General features: G+C 42.9%; 2 protein-coding genes across 2 annotated transcripts; both read right to left on the reverse strand.

Moving 5' to 3' along the window:
* Positions 1-547: 547 nt before the first annotated feature.
* Positions 548-6,659, reverse strand: LOC111849116 (glucose-induced degradation protein 4 homolog). Its single transcript, XM_023821713.2, has 6 exons — positions 5,748-6,659; positions 5,089-5,148; positions 4,653-4,760; positions 4,445-4,546; positions 4,098-4,228; positions 548-3,763 (listed from the first exon to the last, which is right to left on the reverse strand). The coding sequence occupies exons 1-6, from the start codon at positions 5,934-5,936 to the stop codon at positions 3,631-3,633; spliced, it is 723 nt and encodes a 240-aa protein (XP_023677481.1). The 5' UTR covers positions 5,937-6,659; the 3' UTR covers positions 548-3,630.
* On the reverse strand, positions 5,958-15,008 carry drc3 (dynein regulatory complex subunit 3). The gene is made up of 15 exons (XM_023821712.2): positions 14,323-15,008; positions 13,917-14,012; positions 13,237-13,443; positions 11,383-11,499; positions 11,108-11,274; positions 10,776-10,922; positions 10,008-10,127; positions 9,577-9,689; positions 9,254-9,428; positions 8,729-8,860; positions 8,267-8,337; positions 8,039-8,162; positions 7,200-7,331; positions 7,013-7,119; positions 5,958-6,085 (listed from the first exon to the last, which is right to left on the reverse strand). Exons 3-15 carry the CDS (start codon positions 13,403-13,405, stop codon positions 6,043-6,045), a joined length of 1,617 nt encoding a protein of 538 aa, XP_023677480.1. The 5' UTR covers positions 13,406-13,443; positions 13,917-14,012; positions 14,323-15,008; the 3' UTR covers positions 5,958-6,042.
* Positions 15,009-15,072: the final 64 nt, after the last annotated feature.

A 15,072-nucleotide genomic window follows, 5' to 3' on the forward strand; every position in this document is an offset into this window, starting at 1 on the left:
TCCCCTCCTAGGGTAAGCTCATGACCTTGTTTGGGAAAATAGTTATGAAAAACTGGGTGGTGTGTGGCTGAATGGATTCGGATGCTGCACCCCTTATCAGAAAGTCACTGGTTCATATCCTAGAGTCCACAAACCAGTTTCACCATTGGGCCCCTGAGCAAGGCCTTTAACCCCCAGTTCTCTTAGCGATTGTCTGACCCTGCTTCCTCAATTGTGTCACTTTAGATAAAAGCATATGTAAATATATTTATAGATACTTCATTAATCCCAAAGGCTGCTGCAGGTTTATAGTAACTCAATAAAGCCGCTCCGTAGGTTAATTTTAAATGCAGCATTTCTGCAAGTACTGCTCTGAATGTCGTGGTGGCTCCTCTTATTGGAGCTCACTAGTGGTATTTTGGGAGACGGGCCCTGTCTTAGTTTCTATTTCAGGAGAAATCGTAGGCTTGCATTTTAAGTCACAGGCAGTGTCTGATTTTACGCATTGTTATTATGCCCAGATGAAATGCACTCTATGCAAAATTAGAGAAAAACATCACACAAGGCGTTTTGAAAAGGCGTTTTTTATTGCAACACCGCAGAAACCATATTGTAGTCGTTCTCAGCCAAAAGCTGACCAAGCTTCAGTACTGTCAGTAGAACGTTCTGCCTTCTGCCACAGTGATGTTCATCTGAAAACCCAATGATTCTGACTAATCACCTCATCATTCAGAAGAAAAACAGACTCAGCATATTTCCCAGAAGTCCATATTAATTAAAAATGACTTTGACCTATGTACAAAAGTATTAGCGCCTGTTTTTTCTATATTACATATTTATGCACCGCAGGTCCTCCTGTACACATTGTTCCCCCACTGATGGCAATATCATGTCATGGATAGGTAAACACTGAAGTAAGAATATATTCACACAGTCAATACAACTCCCCCATTCATGTAGTCTTCCGGCCAACAACCACAGTACAGGAGAATATACATACATACTGGTTTTTATTCCAGTAGAACTGGTTTATAATTGAATATGATTGAAACTCTGGAATGAATTTTGACAAGTCTTTGCATACTTGTTTCCTTTTTGGATATGTCTGTATTCCGAAAAAGATGTAACATATACTAGATGTTACTGAAATGACTTTGAATGATTGAATTAATTCAAATTTCAATACTAACTTGCTCTGCTGTGTAATGAATGGTTCATGAAAAGTAAATGTACTGTTATCCCTTGACCAGACACCATATGAACATCATTTTTTTAAGAACAGTATGGAACTGCACTGAGTGTGGCATACTCTCACCTACAGGACTGAGGAAACAGCAGCAAAACTGCATACTTTGATTAAAACAATTTCATATTGTCTGACTCATTCTGGAAAAAAGTGTAACGAAACCCATTCTCCCAGCTTAGTTTCCTTGACCTGAAAATATCTTCCACCCACGAGTCTGAGAACATCTTCAATCGTGCTGTTCCTCTTTGAGCTGGTTAAGTTCATAGGTTTTCATGAATTGACCCTTGAGGTAGGTTCATTTTACATTTATTATACATATTGTTGCTGTCACTATCTGTCACCTGAGCAAATCAATCTCTGAAAGAAATAAAAAAATAAAATAAAATAAGGCTGAACACTCTTATGCGACTCTAGAAGTATATATGACGAGAGACGGGGAAAGTTCTGGAGTACAGGCGAAAAATGTGTCACCAGGACATTAAAAATATTTTTGATGGCCCAGTATTCGTTTTGTCATCAGCAGGTGTACACTTTCACACGAAGACCCTAATGTTATTTTTACTTTAAGCTAACAGGCTCACTAAAGCTTTGTGGATAGTTCTGACTGGTTAATTTTATACCTGGTTTTAAAATACATAAATGGAAATAAATGCGGGCAGTGGTGGTTTAATGGTTAGGGAAGCGCACTTGTAATTGAAAGATATGCAGGTTTGAATCCACGACCAGCAAGGCACCACTGAGGTACCCTGAGCAAGGTACCGCCCCCAAGCATTGCTCCCTACTATGTCATGATGTCACATATGGGTTGAATGCAGAGGACACATTTCGTTGTTGTGTGCTGTGGTGTGTCAACAGTGATCACTAAAATTCAAATAAATTCCTGTGATGAAGAAAATGATTCCTTAGTATTAGTCAGCTTAAGCATGTCAGTTCCACCCCTCCTTCCTACGCACGATGATGCTGTAATGTTTCCAGTATGAATGTCCTGCAGCCACCCCACCTGAATGACCCCCCCCCCCGTCTCTACCTTTCAGTTTCACGGTGATCCCCGATATCTACGAACTGCCAGGAGAAAGAACCAACCAAGAATCAGTTGCTAGAAAAAACACCCCTTCTCCAAGCTAAATCATGGAAATCTTGTAAAGGAAATATTTGTTGTAAATTTACCTTAAAAGATTACTAATAAAATTTATGTTTTGGAAACCAACGTTTAATGTGTGTCACATGTCCCAATTTTCTTCTATGCGGGGAGAGTGGGCACCTGGCGTGAATCCGGAATGTCATGCTTTTTGATCCACAAAAGCCAGTGGCCATGTTGAGATCTCCTAATGCAGGGGTGGCCAATCTTATTCGCAAAAGGCCGCTGTATGTGTGGGTTTTCGCTGCAGCTCCCTAATTAGGTCACTAATTAGAGGACTGATTGGCTGAAGAGTCCTCACACCTGGGTTTGAACAGCTGCCCTAAAGGTTACCCCACAAACCTGCATACACACCAGCCCTTTGCGGAAAAGACTGGCCACCGCTGTCCTCATGGAACTGATAATGTAAGATTCCACCCGCATATCACTACCATTAATTCCTTTACCGTTCTCCTTCCCGCCAAAAATAAAACACCTCGGACACAGGAATGCGGCATCCTTTAACGGATTATTTACAGCCTCTCGCACCGTAGTACGATCGGCGTAGAGGAGAGTCTCACCACACAGCGAAGCTGCACCTCGCTCAAGAGATGCCGACTTACAATCATCATTCGTGTAAGCGTTTCTGCGAAACCAAACTCCAAATTATTGGTCGGCAAAAACATTAGAACAATAATAAATAAAACAAAATAAAAGCAACAGTCCTTGAGGCCTTTCCATCCTCCACTGAGAACACCTCCACGCGTCGACCCATCTCATCAGGCAGCACTGCGGCAGCAAGTCAAACAGGACAAAATAAAAATGTCGATTCGGACTCTTTACATGTGTAGTTCAATGTTACGAGTCTTTCTGGCAGAGAAAAAAATAAATCCACGAGGGAAGTGGCTGCCTCATCTCTGTCGTTTTGAGGAAAAAGAAACTGAAAAAAGTCTATAAAAATGATGGAAAGTAAAACAGCAGTAGATCACACTCGGTGTATGTTAACTAAATGACTTAAAAAGCAGATGCAGAAATTAGACGGAAAACCATAAAAGCTTCGTGGTTGAATCTCAGATGAGACACCTGCCAGTCTGTGGCCTGCAGAAGGTTCTCCTCGCAGCTTTGTCAGTCCGTTACTTGACTTGCTTTCTTTTGAACCAAGAGGACTGACAAATCCACCCCCCCCCCCCCCCCAATGGAGAGAGGGGGAGAAAAAGGAAAAAAAAAAAAAAAAAACAAGAAAAATCACCCTCTGGTAGCAGTCCTGTTTTTCCTTGGCAAGCCAGTGTCACCGGAACTCGTATATCGGAGCGCTGTGTTCGGGAACGTGAGTGAGGTTCAGTGACTGATACCTGGAAGCGAACAGGGAAAATGGCGGATGAGCGTTTGGGCTGATGGGTGGTGAAGGCACGCGGCCCGGCCTGTGGGAGGAAGACGGAACACGGCGCACGTGAGAGACCCTCCCTAAGGGCTGCCACTTCGCCTCCGGCCGAGCGAAACTGACATGGCGACGACATGAGCAGAGCCGATGACACCAAGTGACAGCTGGACGGCCTTGGGTCAGGGTTAATAAGCTAATTTGAAAGTGTGCATTAATTAAATGCCAACAACTTCTGCAAACATGAAATACTATAGTATTCTGCCTGTAATGTGACCCACCAAACTAGTCCATGTCTGCCTGATTATATAACAGGCCACATAAAAGCACAAAATGAAAGTACTGAAAAAATAAATGAAAGCACTTTTTTTTTTTACCATTCAGAACTTCTGTGGTAGTAATATCCCTCTATGGTTGCTGTTGACTTCTGGAAGCAGATGTAGTAGAAACCAGCAAAGGATGCCCCACTTATGTCCTTGATGGTGTGGTCCGGGACCAGAAACTGCTCCTAATAAGTAAAGGTCGTGGAGATGAGCATTAGCGCCCAAGCGGAAGGAGAAACACTCAGCAGGTCTGGACCATTAAGGTATTTTGGCAGAATGAAACCAAGCAAAGCGATACACTTCATCTAATGATTCCCCAAGGAAAGCTTGCTGACTTTGCCCTTGTCATTTGTGGTGTTTTTTCAGCATTATATTTAATAAGATATATTAAACTGGCTGACCTTCCACCTCATGAAGACATAGTCGCTGCTTTTCAGTTCTTCGTAATCGAAATCATCCGAGTTAAAGATTTTTGCATATTGATAAAAAGCCTGAAACTTTCCCTGAACAGAAGGAGAGACAGCAAGTTAACATTTCTGAAAGCAAAAAAAGATTACTGAAGGACATTTGGGAATCTATAGGCTTCCGATTTTGAGGGGCACCTCATACCCAGTGTTTGCGGTCGACATCTTCGTCGGCGTCCCATTTCCGTGTCAAGAATGGCCGCTTTTTACTGATTATCTCCCCTGCAAAGAATGTCGTAAGGCTTGGGTACTCCTACACAGATGAACGACACAAAAATGTTAGTTACGGCGAACAGTACACAGTACAGAGGTTTGAATTCCTTGTGACGCATTCAAACTAATTTATTCTGAAAGTAGAGGCTATAAAGCGCAATAATCACATTAAACATGTTTCAAAGCCACTTGCTCATTTGGTTTTTTTTGATACATTGTTAACATGACTGATGCTGCATCTGTATTTACTGAGCAGCACTTAAACCTGTGTTCACAGTAGTTGTCTGGAACCATGAAACAAGTATGACTGCCTTTGAAATTCCCTAAGCCAAAGTTAAAGGAGAAATTAATCTGGAAGCAGACCTCACCTCTGTCAGTCCTTTGATTTTTAGGTACCCGCATAGATAGGACTCTTCCATAGTCACATGCTGTAACGGGAAATCAAGGTAAGGTACGTATGATGTCTCTCCACATGTTCACCCTCATCTACACATGAATGGCTATATGTGCACACTGCAAGTCAAGTATACGTCAGGCAATTTACCGTGGTACTGGGATCTATCCTTGTCAGGAGGGGGTTCTCATAAATTTAAAGACTGGTTATTTTAATGAGGCGGATCAGAACTTTAATAGTGACTGCATCTACGGAGACAGAGAATTACCAGCAGAACTGCCAAAAATTCGGGGGTGTCGGTAAGGCTTTAGGACTGGCAGCCTGGTATCGGTTTACGAAATAAATCCTGCATTCCCATCTCATTATCTGTCCCACAGCAAGTATGCAAGTTTAAAAAATACTCAAGTATGCTCCTCATTCTCCAATATATCTGTTCAATTCTGAGACGTGGAATGGTGGTCTGGAAAAGTATTTTACAGCCATTTATGTGCTGTCATTAGCTGGGGGTGAGACAGCGATGTATAGTCAGCTAACTTCCCACATAGTGACACCGCTGTCAGTTCGCCACTTGTTCCGTGTTATATCTGTGAATGCTGCCGGTCGGACATTGAAATAACGCCGTTTAAAACTTACCTGCAGGACAACTTCCACGTCGTATGAGTTGCCTTTGCTCTTTTGGTGTCCTCGAAACTGTGAGCCGCTGTACAGGAGCGAAGTGGCTATGCCCGGCTGTTGAGTGTTAATCGGCGGAGGTGGAATAAGCGAAGCCGATGATGCGCAGGCCGTGGAGGAGTTATTGCAGCACTCGGTACGGACTGGCATGTCGATCACTTCGCGGCTGCGGCGCCGACGGCAGACGACAGGCGGCACAAAGTGAAGAGAAAGTCGGAGAAGGTAGCGGGGAGCGCTAGCAAGGCAGCTAGTCGGCTCACAAATGCTCCCCAGTACGCCAGTACTTGCGTGCAGAATCCCTGAAAAGTAAAACGACGCAACAAAGCAACATCACGTTTCGCAATAAGCTAGGCGAGAGTTGTAATACCAAACCGTTACCTCATTGGCCGATTGCCCGCAATGTGTGCTGGGATTTGTATTGTTTAGACGAATATGTAGTTTTTTTCCTTATGCCTGATGGACATCACTTCCCAGAATTCCATGTGAGTTTTCTTGTGACGCGTGTCTACAAATCAAACGAACGTTTTGGATGCTAGTATGCCAAAATAATACTTCCGGAAAGGTGGTATGTTCGACGGGACTGTGTAAAGAAAAAAGTGTACAAAATAGGCTGCTATGTTGCTGTTATTCACAAGTCATGAGATGTTAAGCATTCTTTTGGATATTAATCATTCTAGCAGTATTCCTCCCCTTTTAATAGTTGTTTTCTAGCTTATAATGTACTTATAGTTGCTAATGCCCCGTTCTACGTTGTTGCTGTATTTGACTATATATCTTGCCGTACACACGGGGATTTGGTATTTTAATAAACCAGGAACAAAAGTAAAATAAAGTTTAATTCAAGATGCTAATTAATAAAGAACTTACCAATTTCAAAGAAAGAAAGATACATACGCGTAATGTCATTTAGTAGCCTACGGATTTTTTTCGAAAACTCTTTTGTTTGTTTCATCTCAATTCCGTGCGTGGTTTCGTGGATATTTGGCTTACATTTTCACATCTGTAGTTATTATCGCTAAAATAAAAAAATTCGAAAGGCAACACAATTTATTTGGTACTAGTACAGAAACAGTCAAATGAAATTTCAAGTAAAAGCGACATTAAGGAAAACGAATAAATGTGAAAATTTGACCAATTTTTTATGACAGACAACTTTTTGTGTATATTTAAAAAAAATGTTTTGTTCTGTGACTTAATGTGTTATTTTCCTTGATTACTCCTTTTACCCGGTCTCCTGGTCTAAAGTTTCTCGCATCTGCTCCTTCATATAATCCGCGTAGTGGAAGATCTCTGCCATACGCTTCCGATTTCGCTTCACTTCATCATTTTGTATCTGCGGAAAAAGGACACATAGCAGCAGTGCAAAGAAGACCGGGTATATTTAGAGGGTCCCACTAGCTTTGTCCTCCTTACCGTCTTCATCAGCTCGGTCACCCATTTGTTGACGCGCGTCACCAGCTCGTCCTCCCGGTTGTCGATCCTCAGCAGGTGAATGTCGTGCGAGGCGCCGACGGCACTCTGTAGCGTGTCCTTGTCGACGAACAGCTGAAACGAGGACCAGAGGGAAATGGGCCTGACTGAGGATATTTTGTTGGCAGAGCTATGAGTGGAAATACTGAAGCTCGCTGGTAAGCGTGAAATTTGTAAGGGCTTGTATCTTTTCTGATGTTCAGCTTGTTGCTAAAGCACCATCCTCTTTCCATTTTGCTCATCTGTCATTCATCTGTGTTAAGTTAATGTTGGAGTACGCCGTCTCCACCGGGTGAAGAGATTCACAGCTGACACGTGGAGAGGTTGCAGGTCACCAGTTTATTCCTTACACAGATCGATCTGGGAGCCACGCTCTGACATACATTCAGCATGTACAAGAGGAAGCTCAACCATATGTATCAGCTGTATCCCTTTTAAAGCCCTTTGGGCATCCCCCCCCCCTCTCTCGGTACCTTCCGTCTACGTGACAACCACATGTTTTACATTTGCTCTAGTTAGTCGGTTAGTACTTGTCCTTGTGGAAGGCTACAGATACGTAAGGGCCGCTGACGTTTTTCTGTCTGTTCCTTCTATCGGTCCCGATTAGGTAACCTTGCCCTGCCAGCGCCAGTCAGTTCTCGTTTCAGTTAACTGCATTTTTTAGAATGAACCCCCCCCCCTTTTCATCATGCCCTGCTTTAAGCTATATTCTCCTTTTCCTCTATTCATTGTATGTTCTTTATAATTCTATTGAATCCCACAATAACCAGGTGGAAGCTGACCGCAAGCACATCATCCGGCATCTCCTGTTCCATTGTGCCCTTGGCCACTCTATCCAAGGTTGCCAAGGCGATCTCCTGGAGTTTCTCATGGTGCTGGTTCTCAAGGTCGCGGCACTGGGTGAAGGTGAATGCTTGTTAAGGAAGGACAGAGCTGAATCAGACGTAGCTACGCCTACAATGGTCCTGCCGGACATGCCATCCTTACAGGGCATGCCCACAAAAGGATATATTCCCTGCAAAGTTTCGAGGAAGCCACCAATCATCTCCGAGACGTTCCTCTCAAACTCCTTGATGATGTCCTGTAACACAAAGGAAAAAGTAACAGATTCCATGTTTAACCTAAGTAAAAGCTCATTCTCCTCACTGTTATAATATGTGAAATCATATGGAACTTGAAAGCCAACAATGCTCTGATTTAAATGCATGATACATTTAGTTCATTTTAATTGGTTCTTTATGAAGCTTTGAAGAACCTTAGGCTGCTTCTAATGATGTGTTCAACATTAGCAAATTGACGGACTGTCCACTACTTAGATTTGTATGAATTTACTGGGCTGTGTGCCTGTAAAGCTACCGTCCTGAGATGCTTTGAGGAATGTACACTTTTTTGCATAGTGAATGATTGATGGAGACGTTCATGAAGGTGTCTGGCCATGGTGCACCCAGACCCCCACCAGCCCCCCTCCTCACTTCCAGCTGGTTGACCAGTTGGAGCTCCACAGTCAGGAGTGTGTCGCAGAGTTGGCTGAGATCCTCCCTGAACTGGTTCCGCTGGGCCTCCAGTACCCTTGGCTCAGTGGAGTGCTGCATCTCTGCTAGGGTCTGCAAAACAGTTGTGGGCATTTTAGATTTTTTAACACTGTGTGGGACAGACTTCCAAATGATCACTGTGGGGTAGTGACTTGATGAATATAAGGCCAGTTGAATAGATGGATATACTTATTCTGGTAGAATGATGAACACCTCCTTCACTTGAGAAGTAGATGTGCTGGCGTTTGTCCTGCCCAAATTCTAAACTGCTTTGGATTTAAGATCTGGAATGTACTGGTAGGATATACTAAAACTTAAAAACAGTCTCTGGAGGACCAGTCTTGACAAGTTTTCGAAAGAATTATTAAACTAGTTTGTCTGCATCTTCTTCAAAGTCGCTGGCAAAATGGTTTAACACCTCAACATAACCAAAATCGAAAACCTCTCCATGTGAGTAGCGCCCACCTCCCTGATGGAGCCCTGGAAGTCGTTCACCAGCTGTGCCCCCCTCTTCCTGTTATCAGCCACAGCCTCCTGGTAGCACTCGAAGAAGCAGTCGACCTCCGCCTTCCTTCTCTCCCACTGCTGCAGACCCAACTCAAACATCTGCATGCACAGCACCACCTGCTGGCTCCGGTATGTCAAGCAGTCGAGTCAAGGGAAAACTTTTTTTTTCTATGATTTACATGGCATGCTCAAAAAGCAGAGCTCTTTTGGCTGCCGTTTAGCCTGCATCCAAATGACAACCACACAACAATGAGTGAGAGGTACTGAGAGAGAAAGGGTATGAATCCAGCAGTGTATTCAGCCCAGGCAGGCAGGCCAGCTTGGCAGCTTCTGGATCCCCTGCATACATGCTATCAAAGAGATAGGGTCCATTCAGGAACTCCACAAAAGCCTCCTGTTCAAATCCAAGAGACAGGCTTTTAGAACTATGTATTACCTATACCTGTGTGTATACTGTGTGTGTATCTCTATATATACATATATATACACACACACACACACAAGGCAGTTTGGAGGGTAATTTATTTATGATTTATAACGATGTGACAGATTTAATAACCAAACAGGGTTTCTGCAAAGGAACCCGCCACTGAGGTATGTTTTGATGGGACAGCGTGGAGCCCAGCGAGATACCGACCGCAGCCCATCACATGCAAATGCCTCCCCCCCCCCCCCCACGGCAGTGTGTGTGTGTGTGTGTGTGTGCGCTTACCCTGTGCATCTGCAGCTCCTCCTCAGCCCTGCGTTTGGCTTCCATGGCCCTCGTTGCCTCCTCCTCCTCGTGCCTCAGCTCCTCCAGGGCGTCCTGGTATCTCACCAGTCCCGTCTCGCGCTGCAAACACCGTCAGTCGCAGGGGATGCGTGAAAATTACACCTATTCGCACGCTCACATTGCATATCCATTTTAGTCTATAGATATAGCTTTATTGATTTCATAGATGCCTTACATCTACATATATTTTCAGAAAGCATGGTCAGGGAGTTCCTGGAGCGTTTGGAGGTCAAGGGCCCAGTGGAGAAATCACCCAGCAAACCATTAACACACACAGGCACATCTATGGACAATTTGGTAACTAACTAACTTCAGCAACTTTTCACTGTGGGAGGAAACCAGAGTACCTGGAGGAAACTCCACACACATGGAACTGTGGCGGAGACTCAAACCCAGCTCCCAGAGACAGGGGCGTTGCTAGAGATTTTGGGCCCCATGAAAGCATATCATATTAGGCCCCCCAGTCCAAACCAATCCAGTTATTTTCCTAATTTTTTAGGGCCCCTGTCACTCAGGGGCCCTTGGAATCGTCCTGGCTTTCCTCCCCCTTACGGCGCCCCTGCCCAGAGATAATGCAGCAATAGTGCTAACCACCGCACCACTATGCCTCTTCACAGTACACCATTATCCAAATTAATTATTCATTGTTGCATTTTATGCAGACCTCTGATAAATCTGACAGTATTAGAGACACAGCCAGACACTCACCGCCGCCTCATCTACCAGCCTGTAGTCCAGATAGACCAGGCCTTGGAGGTAGGCAGCGATTAAGGCCTTGTAGTTTTCATCTTTGCAAAAGGGATTTCCTGCTAAGTTTAGTGTGCGCAGATTCTCAAACTTCCGCAGATAAACAATCTAAAGGAAGGTGGAACAGGTTTGTTGCATGCAGACAGAAAACAGTGGTCACTTCGTAACAGCTAGGGATCAAATGTATGAAAAGGAATGTCTTTGAGTCTTTCTGTAAATGCTGCTTTCTGACATTATAACTCAGCATAATGATCAGGCATTATTAAAATGTCACCGCAGATGTGAATGCTCACATTGTCAAGCTGGGACAGAAGATTGTTTCCGAGGGAAACCACTTGCAGGTGTACAAGGGAATCCATGTTTTCGATGACAGAGATCCTGTTGTTGTACAAACTCAGGTTCTCCAGTTTCAACAAGGTATTCAGACCCTCTATCACCTCAATATGATTGAAGGAAAGATCTGTGGAAGAAGGAGATGTAACAGAGTGAATGAATAATGAGATTTAGGTGACACATTGTATCCAGGCTAGTGCCCCAAACTTGTAACATATATGACTTCTATACCTACCAAGCCATACTAAATTAGTCAAAGATTCTAGTCCTTGAATTTTGTTAATAACATTGTTGTCCAGTTGCAGTTTGGTCAGGCACGTAAACTCCCAGAGGTGATCGATCTTTAAAATTTCTGCAAACGAAACATTTTATTACATTCTATGTTATTTGTTTTACTTCATGTTTATAATAGGGGGTTGCCAATATCAAAACTGAATCGTTGCCATTACTTTTATCCATATTATCACGATATACTCACTTCTGCTATCTTTTCATACTGTTGACATCGTTATCTACACTCACCTAAAGGATTATTAGGAACACCTGTTCAATTTCTCATTAATGCAATTATCTAATCAACCAATCACATGGCAGTTGCTTCAATGCATTTAGGGGTGTGGTCCTGGTCAAGACAATCTCCTGAACTCCAAACTGAATGTCAGAATGGGAAAGAAAGGTGATTTAAGCAATTTTGAGCGTGGCATGGTTGTTGGTGCCAGACGGGCCGGTCTGAGTATTTCACAATCTGCTCAGTTACTGGGATTTTCATGCACAACCATTTCTAGGGTTTACAGAGAATGGTGTGCAAAGAGAAAAACATCCAGTATGCGGCAGTCCTGTGGGCGAAAATGCCTTGTTGATGCTAGAGGTCAGAGGAGAATGGGCCGACTGATTCAAGCTGATAGAAGAGCAACTTTGACTGAAATAACCACTCGTTACAACCAAGGTATGCAGCAAAGCATTGGTGAAGCCACAACACGCACAACCTTGAGGCGGATGGGCTACAACAGCAGAAGACCCCACCGGGTACCACTCATCTCCACTACAAATAGGAAAAGGAGGCTACAATTTGCACAAGCTCACCAAAATTGGACAGTTGAAGACTGGAAAAACGTTGCCTGGTCTGATGAGTCTCGATTTCTGTTGAGACATTCAAATGGTAGAGTCAGAATTTGGCGTAAACAGAATGAGAAGATGGATCCATCATGCCTTGTTACCACTGTGCAGGCTGGTGGTGGTGGTATAATGGTGTGGGGGATGTTTTCTTGGCACACTTTAGGCCCCTTAGTGCCAATTGGGCATCGTTTAAATGCCACGGCCTACCTGAGCATTGTTTCTGACCATGTCCATCCCTTTATGACCACCATGTACCCATCCTCTGATGGCTACTTCCAGCAGGATAATGCACCATGTCACAAAGCTCGAATCATTTCAAATTGGTTTCTTGAACATGACAATGAGTTCACTGTACTACAATGGCCCCCACAGTCACCAGATCTCAACCCAATAGAGCATCTTTGGGATGTGGTGGAACGGGAGCTTCGTGCCCTGGATGTGCATCCCACAAATCTCCATCAACTGCAAGATGCTATCCTATCAATATGGGCCAACATTTCTAAAGAATGCTTTCAGCACCTTGTTGAATCAATGCCACGTAGAATTAAGGCAGTTCTGAAGGCGAAAGGGGGTCAAACACCGTATTAGTATGGTGTTCCTAATAATCCTTTAGGTGAGTGTATATCGCCCTTTTATTATGCCCTATTGCTGCTACATGTCATAGAACAGCCATGTTTATTTATTGGTTTGTTTCTTTGTTCGCGTGTTCATTTGATTCTTTGGTTGGTTTATTTACGTCGTGTTCATTGCTGCTACTTGCTACTTGTACTTATCATTTAAGTGTCGAGGAAGCACGCAGGTAAGAATTTCATTATATTTTAGTAAATCCTGTACTTAAAGCGTATGACAGTAAATGATGAATCTTGAATACTGAAAGCAAAACCATATTTGCTAACATTTTTTTAATAACGGAAAACGATATTGATTTTTGTGAGATGCATATGAAAGCGGGATGGTGAAGTGAGGCTCTCACTCCTGAAATCCAAGCGCAGCCGGCGCACATGCTCCCGCTGGATACCCTCCGCCTTAGCGATGCTTGCGGCCGGGTTCTCCGGGTCCTGCGGCCCCTGCTCCTCCACGGCCCTCTGCAGCATCTCCTCATCAATCACGCTGGGCTCCAGCGTGTCGTTCGGCTCCCTCATCCTGCCTCTCGACGCGGTCAGCAAGGAAAGGGTTCAGACTAAAGAAAACGCGTAGGAACATTTTTTTTTTCTCATGTGAATACAGATATTGGACATTTTTATTGTAGAACATATTTTTTTTAGAACACTTGTATTTAGCCTGTAAAACATTAAAAAATATTTCTGGAATACAATAGTCATATAGAATGTATAAGCACGAAAACGTAAATAGAAAACTAATAGACATAAGAGAAATATTGCTATCAAAACGAACAGTTATGCTTATGGAAAACGATAGAGTTGGGCGATTTTCATATACAGTTTGTCTGAACATATAGTCTAGACATCCAAAAGACAGTTACAAGAACAGCTGTCTACAGTTTATAACTGTGCACAACAACGTTATTTTCTTAACATACTGGCTGAGTAGTTACCTTCCTACCATACAAGACTGTATTGGCGGGATTAGACGCTGCAAGCCGATTTACGTGCATATTTAATTTTTAGACGTAAATAAAAGTGTTAAACCCACCCGAAGTTTTGCTTCTGCTTCTCCGAGCTCTGCCGGCATTAGATGTTTTCGTGTTGCCTAGCAACCATATCTGGACCCGGTTCTCTACAGCGCAACCTGCGAGATTTAAGCCCGACTCCGCTGTAAGCATGCATTTCAACAATGAGCCATAATGACAGATATCTGAAAATGCATCAGAAACTTCGCCGTGGCTATGTGGCATTATAAAATGAGAAGTTTACAATGTATTTCAAGAACATTCAGAACTTTCAGATCTCTGGAGGAAATTACAAATGCATAAACATTAAATTAAATTGTAATTTCTTATTCAAATTGCTAAAACGATTATTTCAAGATAAGCTTCGTTTTGCTGACAATTACCAAAACGTAAGAGAGAATCTGAAACATTATATTCAAATAGGCCTACCTGAAATTAACTTTAGCAGTAAGTGAAGCTTGCAAAGCTTTTGCTAGTTTAAACAACACATCTCCACAGTGATACGTAGCCTAGATCAGGACTTCTGTACGTACTTTAACCACTTCCCCTGACTCACATACAGAATATGTAGGACAGTTTTCTGCTATAATTATACTTCATGGCAAACAAACTTGACAAATCAATTCTCGATATGAGTCCCTTCTCTTGCCTTAAACGATACATACTTAAAAAGCAGATGTCTATTCTTCTTTCGAAAATCTGCCACAACGTGGCCGAAAGTAGTATATTTTTAATAAATTAAATACCTAAATAAAAACAAGCGGCAGTATTCGTTTTTGCCACAAGGTGGAAGTATACAGGAAACTAAACCAGTTTCCCATGTCGAAATAAACGAACAAATAAGCGTAGTACTCCATTTTAGCCACGAGATGGCGGCGTTCCAAGAAAAAATATTTTCCCACGGTTATTTTTGCAGTTAGCAAACTTAAAAATCAAAATCAGCACATTTTCCATGGTCTCTTGTGCGTTAGTTTATGTACATATCGTGTACTCCATATAAACAAAATAACGTTACTTTTGTTTTTTTTATATATTTTTATTATACTTCCTTCGTTATTCCTACTATGCCTTCGTCATTCCGCGTTCTTTCTTACTGGACTTCACCTCCCGTGCAGCTTTTGTTAAGGGAATAAAGGCATTTCCGCTTTCACCGGGCCTTGTTTTGGGCGTTATCTTCGG

This window comes from Paramormyrops kingsleyae, chromosome 22 (genome assembly GCF_048594095.1).
Source record: "Paramormyrops kingsleyae isolate MSU_618 chromosome 22, PKINGS_0.4, whole genome shotgun sequence".
NCBI classification, from domain to species: domain Eukaryota; kingdom Metazoa; phylum Chordata; class Actinopteri; order Osteoglossiformes; family Mormyridae; genus Paramormyrops; species Paramormyrops kingsleyae.